This window comes from Cornus florida, unplaced genomic scaffold, assembly GCF_030987335.1.
Source record: "Cornus florida cultivar Cherokee Brave unplaced genomic scaffold, ASM3098733v1 CherokeeBrave_3.0.0_Hap2_Chr11, whole genome shotgun sequence".
NCBI classification, from domain to species: Eukaryota; Viridiplantae; Streptophyta; class Magnoliopsida; order Cornales; family Cornaceae; genus Cornus; species Cornus florida.
Genome location: NW_026775581.1, coordinates 68,542,692 through 68,554,530, shown reverse-complemented (window position 1 = coordinate 68,554,530; position 11,839 = coordinate 68,542,692). Strand labels below are relative to the sequence as shown.

At 36.3% G+C, this 11,839-nt stretch overlaps 1 protein-coding gene and 1 long non-coding RNA gene across 3 annotated transcripts; both read right to left on the bottom strand.

Annotated features, from left to right (window-relative positions):
* Window positions 1-345: 345 nt before the first annotated feature.
* Window positions 346-3,115, bottom strand: LOC132286657 (putative RING-H2 finger protein ATL21A). Its single transcript, XM_059789012.1, has 2 exons — window positions 2,155-3,115; window positions 346-1,177 (listed from the first exon to the last, which is right to left on the bottom strand). The coding sequence occupies exons 1-2, from the start codon at window positions 2,831-2,833 to the stop codon at window positions 756-758; spliced, it is 1,101 nt and encodes a 366-aa protein (XP_059644995.1). The 5' UTR covers window positions 2,834-3,115; the 3' UTR covers window positions 346-755.
* An 800-nt stretch (window positions 3,116-3,915) lies between these two features.
* On the bottom strand, window positions 3,916-10,191 carry LOC132284908 (uncharacterized). 2 transcript variants are annotated; one of them, XR_009472393.1, is made up of 4 exons: window positions 9,840-10,191; window positions 8,310-8,424; window positions 7,239-7,462; window positions 3,916-4,922 (listed from the first exon to the last, which is right to left on the bottom strand). It is a non-coding gene; the product is annotated as an uncharacterized LOC132284908 (long non-coding RNA). The 2 variants fall into 2 exon arrangements; XR_009472394.1 differs by lacking the exon at window positions 8,310-8,424 and having other exon boundaries at window positions 3,918-4,922; window positions 9,840-10,178.
* Window positions 10,192-11,839: the final 1,648 nt, after the last annotated feature.

Genomic DNA, 11,839 nt, shown 5'->3' with positions numbered 1-11,839 from the left:
ATGAAAAGCTAGCATAATAATATTAATAGTGTTTGATGTCATAGAGTAGTTTAGGGCTATGGTTTAATTAATTAATCACATACTTTGTATAAATTATATATTTTTCGAATTTGAAAGAAGTTAAATAGAAAATGCATAAATGGTAACATATAGATTTTCATCAAAGTTTAGAGGATGACAAATGTATTTGATCAATTTCACTCTAACATATTATATATAGTTCAGTGGGCGCAATTGCCACCTGAATATATATATATTTTTACTTACCCTAATTAATTTAATTTTTTCAATTAAGCACCCATAAAATATTACTATTCCCCTCCCCTTCCCAACCCCCGAAATTATTAAAAATATTCATTATTGCCCCATCACCTTATTTTCTGACTCCGTCCTTGAACATACAATATATACCATGTATATATAACGGGTTTCAGAGCACAAACTGTATTTGGGAGCGGGAGTGGCAAATTGACGCCTTGAAGCCGATTCAGTGCTCTTAAACGTAACATCAAACCCCCCCCCCCCGGCGAAGGCGAAATTATTTAAAAAATTCATTATTACCTCCCTCCGCCCAGCGGGGCAAAATTATTTTAAAAATTCAGTATTGCCCCCCTCACCTTATTTTCTGGTTCCATCCCCGAACATACAAAATATATACCATGTACATATGACGAGATTTAGAGGACAAACTGTATTTGAGAACGGGAGTGACAAATTGACACCTTGAAGCCGATTCAGTGCTCTTAAACGCAACATCAGGATGATCCATCAGGTGAATTTCGGCACAGAGGACACGTGGAATTCATCCCTAGCCACTCATCTATGCAAGTAGCATGAAAATAGTGATTGCATTCCGGTATGGACCTCAAGGTGTCTTTGGGCTGGTACTCCGACAGACATATTGGGCAAGTCCCATCTTGTGGGTTGGGTAGCCTCCGGCTCTCACCAAGCACAGTCTTCGGATAAGATTCTATGGTTGGCCCATCGAGGCCCGATGCAACACGAGCTGACCCAGGAGTGGCGGTGACGGTAAAGAGTTCGGTTCCGGACCTTAGTGGGCCTCGTTGACTATGAGCTCTGGTCCGGCCACCAATGTAACATGCAAGTCCAATGAAGGTTAAAAGCCCAGGTATTCCAACACCCAAGATTAAACCATATTTGGCACTCCTTGGAAGACCTAATTATATGAAATTGAAAATTCAATAATTACTAAGGATAGTCGAGATTTCATATTAAAAAAAATACATCTTAAATACATCTTTCGAATTCGAATGATATATACAGAAAGTTATATATACAAAAGATTATATGAGTTATACAAAAGATTATATGAGTGGAGACGTGAATCCACTGCAACCTATGCCACCTAACATAAGTTTCATTCCACATCTTTCGAATTATGAAGAGCTATAATCACATAAATGGAAGGGAGATTATTGAGCTTGATTTGGACTCTCCAACCACCTAGAAGTAACCTCACTAATGTCAAGGTAGGTTGAGCATTAATCTAATCATAATATTGGTCTTGCTAGTGCTATTAAAAAATATATCAATATTACATCTATGATAAAAAAAAATAATTAAAAAAAAAAAAATTGACAAAAATAATGAATTTGTGTAAAATATTATAAAGATTATGATACTTCTAGATATCCCTCCCAATACTCTTACGTGTATTTTCTTGGACAAGTATTTTCCAAGGAGTCAACGGAGTAGATAGAAATTCATCTTTTTGAAGGGAAAAAAGACCATTTCTATACTATAATTTTACCATTATATAGTTTAAGTTCTCACCGAATCATCAGAAATATCTCTCATCGGAATTTATTTATTTATTAAATGGAATGCCAAGCAACAAAATTGATTGAACATAAATGTGACTTAAGTTGGATGATGATGTATAACCAGCTAAACTTACATGTCAAGATTTAATTAGATTCTGTTTGGCAATCGATTTTGTTTTGTGTGTGTTTTTTTTTTTTGACTAAATATGTTTTCATGTTTTCAACATGCATCTAGTCATTATTGAACACAATTCAAAACAAAAACATTGTGCCTGTTTCGAATGAAAATAGAAACCTAAAATGTTTTCGGTTGCCAAACAGGCCCTTAGTTGTAGAGTTGTTCAAACAATATACGAAACTTTTAACTCACCGTTGCTTTGTGTAGGAAGACCAGAGCAACCAATCGTCATCTCTGTATTACTTTCAAACCCACAAGTCCCACCTTCAAGCACACAAGATTTACATGAGGGCACATCCCAATGAAGCTGAATATCTGCTGTACCAATACCATCCATGGTGCCCCAGTAGTACCCATAAAACCCGACCCTCCAACTCCGGCAGGTTGGTGGCACGTACCCGCCTGGAGCAGAAGCATCCACAGCTACAACCCTGTAGTTATTGCTGCTAAGACAAGGCACGAGCACGCCCTGATACATTATGTACTTATACCAGTCTGCTAAAGTACAGTTGATGAACATGAGGTTGGTGTGAGAAGCAGAGAAAGGAGAATCCGAAAGACTGAAGGATTCTTCCATCCTTTTGGGTAGGCAACCATCGGGATCACTGATATATATGGATTGTGAGGCGTAGTCAATACTTTTCACGATGAATTCACCGGAGGAAGGTAGGTTTAGAACTGTTTGGTTATGGTTGTTGCATGAAAGGGCGAAACCGGGGTAGCCACAATGGAAGGATTGCCGGCCGAATAGCCGGAAAGGGAAGTGGACTAACGGCTCGGAGTCGCCACAGAGGGATGGTGAGCAAATTTGGGCACATAAAGCTGTGTGTGTAAAGAAGGAGAAGAAGAAAAAGGAGAGTAACGTATTCATTTGATTCCAAGGACTAAAAACATGCCCTTTTTTCCGAGGTATTTGGTCGTGCCAATGGAATTATACTTTTTATAGGCTCATTTGGGCACGGATTTTCTAAAATTAAAAACCCCACAATTCCTACAGTTGGTATGTTTTCTTCAATAAAGAGCTGAATAAGAAAACAAAATAGAGGTACTTAGTTTATGATTTTTAAGCATTGGCTAGTCCAACTGAGAAGTCAATGCTTTTATGCTTCATAAACACTGTTCATGAATCGAAACAGAAACATCCTCTCAAATGCAAGGTAAGTTACATTCATCCGACGCAACAAAACTCTTCAAATTCAGCGGTGACGGGAGTTTCGTGTACTAAACTGCCCTTTTAACATCGTTTAATGCATCAACACAGACTTGTATAAATGCATAAATGAGAATGCCCTTTAATGTCTTTAGAATTTCTTATAGACAACCTTGATAGGGTGTTCACAATTTCTATTACATCTTTCCCATTTCGCTCATGGTATAAAATATCTTGGTCTACACTTCAACAAAACATATAGACATATTTTTTTGTATGCATAGACGTGTGTATGTTGCTCAGCTGTGAATGGGTAAAAAAGTAACTCTGTAATTTTGTTTAGCACTGTAGCGAGTCAAACCCCGTGTTAAAAAAATTACAATAAAGCTGTTAAATCATTACATATTATATTGCGTGTGACGGTGAAGAAAAGGACATTCAAGAAAAAGAGATATCGTGATGTATTTGGAAAGTAGGAATTATGCAAAGGTGGCATAATTTTCAAAGTGTTTGATGTTATAGTGTAGGTTAGGGCTATGGGTTAATTAATTAATCATATATGTTGTATAAAATAGACTAAATTAATTGTTAATTGAAGCCTGCATGAGATCATGTGATTTGAATTAAATAATTACCATAACATCACTAGTTAAACGTCAAGAGAGAGACAATACCTTCTCTGGCACTTATATAACACCGGCTTATTGGGACTAATATGATGCTATATCTGTACTCGAGGGGCTTAAAAAATTTATATTTCTAGTACCTATTGCCAAATTATCAATATAAATAGGAAATATGATAGTTCCTGTTAACGTGATTTCTTTATGTAGTACATTAACTATGATAAGAAAAATGGATTCATTGTTTGACGACAATGAGATTTGAAGAGGAATTTAGAGTTGATACATGCAGACAACATTGGCAAATAATTATTATTTTAAATTTATACATAGATACGTAAATATTTTAAATTTCAAACATCTAACTATGCACACTCACACACGCGCGCGCGTGTGTGTGTCTATATATATATATATATTGTTGTCTGTATCTTTCTGCAATAAAAGTAGTGTGGGAGATGCTAATCAAGCACTGAACTTTCAAATACCAAGGACATACCAGGAAAGCATGATCAATCTCATTCTTCATGTCAGCAATGCCATTTCAGAACCTCCATTTCCTCTACGTGGCCAAGTTTGTTGAGAAAGTTTAACTCGACACCCTCTTGTTGCTGCAATTTTTCGTCCCTTCTCTGCTTTGCCATTTTCTCATACTCCACAACTGAGTCAGTCCTCTCTGTCGAGCAAAAAAACCAATTTTCTTCTGCTTGTAGAAATCTGCACATTGCTCACATCCGCAAAGAATGTCTCACCAATTTTTTGAAAGAAACATTTGATTTACTCTTTTCTAAAACAGGGGTAGCTACAACCAGATTAACACCAAGTCCAAGGACACATATCGCACTTGGACTGCCACCTTGGAGGCTTGGATACCATATCTTTCTCAGCATGTTCTACAAGTGCACCCTTTTCCTTGCACACAGCTTCAGAATTAGCACCAGTTTCAGCGCAGTCCAATTTGGGAGAAGAGTCGAGAGAACAAATGCCATTCTCAGGCTTCCCCAAGGATTCACAAGCCGAAGGATTATCTTCCAACCCACCTTTTTCTTTGGTTGTATTTGTAGCATGATGCTGCCTAACCACTGCCTAAATGGTTTGATGATAAATGGTCAAGAAAGAACAAACTACTCTGGACGCCTGGCAGAAGAAATCCTCATACGAAGCTCTCCTTCGTCATTTCGTGGAATCTATGGCACAGACAAATGGACCGGATATAGATCTCAATTATAAAAAGGGTCAGATTAAAAGAAATGAAATAATTACATAAACTACTAAAAATATATATATAATAAAAAAAAGAAGACAAGAAAAGGTAAAAGAAGTATCATTTCAAAGAAATAATTTCATGTAAAATGTACAGATTTTTGAATCTGAATTAAATAGATATAATTATACATCAGAAATTGCCTACAATACAGAATCCTGTACCAGATCCTTTTAAGGATGTAAATCCAACACGAAACAGAGCCTCTCAACAGATCTTGGACCATTAGAATCTATGTAGTAGGAAAATTCTATTGAAGGTGACATAATCATGCTTCCTAGTCCTAGACACATCTCCAACTCCTCGTGGATATGTCCATAGTAAAAGAAAATTCAGTTATTTTGGACACTTGTTGATTACATCTCAATGACTCCACAACTTGCGTATCACACGCTCATCTTAATAAGAGCCATGTTTAACCCTATTGGAAACAAGACGAACACACCATGAACTCTCCAAGCTTTATTTTGAAAGATAAAAGAAATTGAAATCGTAAACATGCCATTACAAATGATGAAATGGACATTTTAATATATAAACATATAATATTAATATAATTATAAGGATAAAAATGTGGTAATTAAGATAGTAATACATGTAATATAATAATCTTTCTGATATTTTTCAACTTTCATAGGCCATATCACTCAATTTTTATTCTAGGAATAAAGAAGAATAATTAAATTATATATTTATTTTATATAATAGATGTATACATACTGAAGCTTGAATATTTATTGCTATAAGATCACCATGTATGTGTTGCACTCTTAGGATTTTGCCTATGTTTAGTTGAAGGGAAGGAAGGGAAGGGACGAAGAGAGGAGGAATGGAGCAAGCTTCCATTGTTTGGTAGAAGGGATAGTAATAGGTGGAGGATTAGAGGAGGGATGAAGAATCCCCCGGGCCCACCATTTTGCTTTCATCCAGAAGTGGGAGAAAGAGAGGAGAGAGTTAGAATCAATATTTTTTGGATAAAGTCAAAAGGATTTTATCAACCAGTGTATTAATTTAAAATATTAAGTGCATAATGTCTAAATAATAATATCTTTTTCGCGCCCTTCGGCTTGACCAAAGAAAAGGAAAGATGGGGACCCTCCCTCCCTTCCCTAGAGATGTATCTTCTATCCTTCCTACTTCCCCTTTCACAATATTTTTTGTCATTTATCCATATTTGTGCTACTTAGACTAAAATAAATATACGTGTGAATCAGAAAGTTACATAATACACATAAATTTGACATAAATAAGCTGATTTTTATTTTCAACCTTATACTTGCCAATTTTCAGCAGATGTTTGGATCAGGGGCGGAGCCACGATTTCAATTCAGAGGGGGCACAATTTAAAAAAAAAAAAAAAAAATTCCAAATTCGACTAACATTGATATAAGATGCAAAAAGTAGAATTTTAAGAAGAAAAAAGAAAGAAAATTAAGATATATTTGAAAGGAAAAAAATTAGAGTATGATTCAAAAAGGAAAACTTGACTTTTTTTTAAAGAAATTTAAGGAATTTAAAGAACAAAAGAAAGAAAAAGTTAAGATAATTTTAAAAATTAAAAATTTAGGGGGGCACAATATATAATTTTTCATATAAACTGAAAAAAATTTACAAATTAACTATATATATGTTCTATTGGGCGGAACTAAGCCAGGGGGGCACGTGCCCCCCCTATGCCTTAATTGGCTCCACCCCTGGGACAAAACTCCATTATAAGACAAAACTGGAGGTGTGAAGCACCAGGGCAGGACCTTCTCGGGGTTCAAATGAGGCACATGCCATAAGGGTTGCTTACTGATTGCCCAGGCAAAAACCACAAAAGACTTTCAGAGTATTTCATGTAACTAAATTTTTTGCAATAACTAACCTACAACATAAATGTAATATTACCAAAGATGCATAAATAATGTGCCTCTTATTCCAGATACTAACATAGGTGATACATACACGTTCACTTTATCATTTCAAACCATCAAACAGATTAAATGAAAGCAATTAACCCAACTGATTTTCTTCTCTCCATGTTAACTCATCAAACCCAAAACCTGGAAGAGTTTATCCCATACTGGGTAAATCAATTTACATTTTACCAGCATTAATCAGCAGCCCTTGTACAGTCTCGCACTTTTTACTACATGACATATGACCCTAGGAATAACTAATGAACAAAAGTATACTAAATGACTAGACAGTAAAAATTAATTACTCTAGGCGACAGACCAAAACGTAAACTACCAACCTCATCAGAAGACTCAAGACCAATATGCACCTCATGAAACCAGTCCTCAGATAGACATCATTGAATCATCTCTATTTGTTCCTCAACATCTGGATCAGGATACGGGCGACCGCACATGCAGTATGAACCTTTGAAGTTATGGTTTTATAAATTCTCCACATTTTCTATATCTTTATTTGGGGAAAGCTTACAGCAGAAATCCCCAAATTTTGAATTTCCACAATCTTGTCCATGAGGCAAAAGATAACAAAATCATTAGATATAAGTGAAAATTTATAAAATGGGATACTATTACTATACAGAAAAGTTATGCAGAACTATAATTTAAATAAATATATTTCTAAATAAAAAATAATAAAAAAATCTGATTTTTCAACATGAAAACTGCAATAAAGTAAGACCAAGAGTAGTCATCAAGCCAAGATAGGAGTGCACTTTAAGATATATGATTCTTCTCCAATAATCAAAAGACACGTGCAATGTCAATATTGTAAAGCAATAAATTCCAAGAAATAAACTATGACATCGTTTGTTTGTTCTAATCGAACTATATATCAACTTTTAAACCATACCGAAGCATAAATACGGGAGCATTTCTGATAGGTTTGGAATAACTAAAGGTAAAGCAATTCATTTTGTCAGCATAAAAAGAACTAAAAAGATTCTAAGGAATCTTCAAGATGAGTGAGGGAGAGGGAGGATCTGTATCTGGAACATCAGGGAGTGAACCCACAAATCAAGAAGCATATTAATTTTCTTGGATTTATTTTATCTGAAGGCCATATAACAATACAACTGGAAACTAAAAAAAATGATCACTAAAGCATAACACATAAGATTTTATCAAACTATATACACTAAATAGTTTTACAGGATTATGGCCTTATAACACACAAGCTCTTATTCTTGCAGACAATATAAATCCAGTAAATGTGTTATTATTAGCATATGTAACAAACAAACATGAGAGCTGACTCTTAACGGTGAATTATGATTGACATCTCAATTAACAATTCATGTCCATTAGTTAATCAGTTAGGCATCAAATTAACTCATCTTACTGGATGATACCTCATGGCTATCATCGCAAACACGCTGTGCGCACCCCAGCATTCCCATCTAGGGTGCAAGTCAGGCATGAGAAGATCGCCTGCCTCTTCATATAACCTCTTCTATTTGAGCATTCCTTTGGATACAAATAATTAAATAAAAATAAATAAATGAGGCACTTAGCATTAAAATAAATTTAGCAACTTTGATAAAAAGCCTTCTGATTTATAACAGACTTAGGAATCATGCCATCTTTCATATCATGTTACTGAATGCGTACAATATGTAGTTCATACTGACGCATGGAGTCATAAAGAAAAAATTGGCATACATGTTACTCTCTTTTTCCAAAGACCTAACTTGCTTATGATAGTGTATTATGTGGTCCAAAAGATGAAAGAAACAAAAGCAATACTTTCAACATTTCTTTTAATTTCTCGTTCCGGCATTCAATCGTGAACCGGAATGATACCATAACTTAAGATCCCAATATCAAATAAATAACTATTTCTGTCACAGATGATATGTGTTTGACGACAAGAGAATATCTAGTAAAACACACAAAATGAAGGGTATGGGCAATGGCTCCCTTTTTCTCTCTCCTTTTAATCTCAATGTAATGTGGTATAGTATAACGTTTTGTGACTTTGTATTCTCAACGTTGCAGAAAGGAATAAAGGATTGGCTCAACTCTGCAAGAAGACAGAAGAAAACTGCCCACTATTGCACTTAAGAAGTTTTGAGCCATAATCTATAACATAAACTCTTAAAACTCTCATAATTTCACTTTTGAATCGTCTAGGTATAGTTAATGAGCTTCACAAGTCACCTCTGGAATATCAGGACTAAAACAAGGAGAACCTTAAGGGTGATTTTAGTTCTCACTTTAGTATGGAAACGACAGCAAATTATTAAAATGTCGGGGATTTAATCCTCAAATCTTTATTCACTTTGTCCAGTTTTTCCAGATATGCAATTTTTGGCAGCACCAAAAAAGTGCCTTTGCAATTCTCATACGATACGCTGGGTGGATTATCAATTTATGATTATAAATAACCAATGCATTATGCATATGACCACCAACTCAAATGATCAAAATTACTTTCTCCTTGAAATTTGAATGCAGTGGTATCAAGAAACACAGAAAATAATTGACTGAACAAACATAAGGGACAATACAACACTTGCAACTCATGAAAATTCAGAACACCCTAATATTACAAACCCTAAATTCAAGAAGAAAATTTCACTTTCAGAAAGTGAAATGCTCTGAGTGATTGGCAGGAACATGATGCAAAACAAAGCATTTTTTTTTTTTATTATTATTGCAAGGGTTTTAAATTAGGGAAACTAACAATTTGGCAAAATTGTCAAAATTTGCTAGAGTGAAGTGCAAGCTTATAAGTGACCTAATAAAATTAAATTAAATGAAGAACACTGTTCAAAAGTTCAATTATTTTCTTCTCCTACGTTTCTCAGCCACCAAACAGACAATTAGCATGATTAATGGCAGAGAAAGAAAACATAGCTAAATGAAACAAAAAGCTTTACCAACTCCTGTTCCTCAACATCCTTTAGCTACTCTTGGATTGAAACTTTGGGTTTGGCTACATCTTCAAACACATCAGCCATTTTCATCTCGTACCAAAATATATACACACCAGATCTTACAGGTCGATTTTTTTGCTCTATTTAATAAGGGGCGTCAGTGTAATAAGAGAGTTCTGTGTGTAATAAGTGTAATTTACCTTCCCTTTTTTTTTTGGCCTTTTTTTTTTTTTTTTTTATTTATAAATCCGTTGTTGTGTTTGACAAATCTGAAGTATGGACCCATTCGGATAATTCCGTCCTAATTTGAATCTGTCACACTAGTCTTTCAATTTGAATCATACTTTGCACTATCAGTCACGTATCAATTGCGATCGCAATGTAATAAATTCAGACAAAGTCGAAAAGTGAGTGTAAATTGAGTTATACAAATTGTATATTAGATTTAAAAAAAAATGGTGTATGAGACAATATGATACAATGAACATGATTTTAATAAAGAGCTTAAATATCCTAAAAATAGCATTTTATAATTATTTGTCTTTTCAAATTCATATTTTGTTTGTATAATGGTAAGGAATTTGGATTTTGGTGCAAGGAAGAGTAGGGTCACTGAGGAGGCCCTGGATGACATGGGCCAGGTCCGACTCGCAAAACACAACCTTCAGTCCGAACAGCTGGGTCAGCCCATAAAAAGACACTGCCATATGGGCCGAGCGGGAGTAAGCCCATCAAGAGTGACCAGGGCTTACTGAGGAATAGGCCCAGGTCCAGCAATTAGTAAATATCTTGTAAATATCTTGTAAATATCTGGGAAGTATCTATAAATAGGAGTTGGAATGAAGAGGAGGGGGATCTTGATTCGGGTTGAGGTGTAAGAATTCTAGAGAGAGAAAGAGTAGAAGGAGTTTCTTGCATCTTCAATTGGCGCCGTCTGTGGGAAACGCATAAAAGTTTGGTTGATCAATGAGGAGTATCGAATGGATTCAAACCAATTCGGTTGATCGAGACTCGATCTTGCGGATTTGAATCCAGATCTGAGCGATTGTGACCTACTCTGGAGGAATTACGATTCTTGAAGCTTTGGCAGGAGTGACTTCAGATCTACGCAACCGCGAGTTGCTCGATTGTGACAGGATCTGACGGATTTAGAGTCCAGGCAATTCAGATCTTGTAAACAGTGAGCATAATTCGGAGAATTAGAAGCCAGATCTAAAAATTCCTACTCACGAAGCTTAGATCTACTCGCGAACTTGAGATTAATGCCTTTACTCCGTTCGGGAATAATGATAGGTGAAAGCTCCAATCCGATGGAGGCTGTCCAGCAAACAAAGCTTGAAGAGTTGATGAATTTGATTGAAGCTCTCAGAAAAGAAAATGCAGAATTGAAAGCTGGATTGCAGCATCGGCAAATACCCGCAGTCTCGCATCCGCTTCCGGTCGGAGAAGGAGGTGTTCCATCTAGTATCGCGCATCAAGGCGATCAGAACGAGAACAATCAGTCAGCTCACCACCGTGATGAAAGGATGATGGACAATTCGCCGCCAAATGTTCGTCGAGTTGAAGATCACGAAGGCTCGACTCACGTTGATCCGCAGCGGGAAAGGTTTGACCGAGAGGAAGTGATGGAGGTAGATCGCCGTCGAGTAGCGTCGCCTTGGCAGAGAGAGTTCATAGAGGAACGGTCGTTCGATCCGTCTTACCGGCCCTCCATGGTTACTGTCACTCATCACGGTTCGGAGGGCAGAACCGTAACTCACAGAGCTACCGCCGGACTCCAGAGAGAGAATGAAGCTCTCCGATCCGCAGCTCGGACGGTGGATTCACCGTTCACCGACGAGATCTTGAATGCGCCGCATCCAAGGAAGTTTGCTATGCCAGTCTTTATTCTGTTTGACGGAACAACCGATCCGATCGATCATGTGTATCATATCCAGTTGAAAATGGCCCTGAATACGGAAAACGACTCTTTAATGTGCAAATGCTTCCCTACAAGTTTGGCC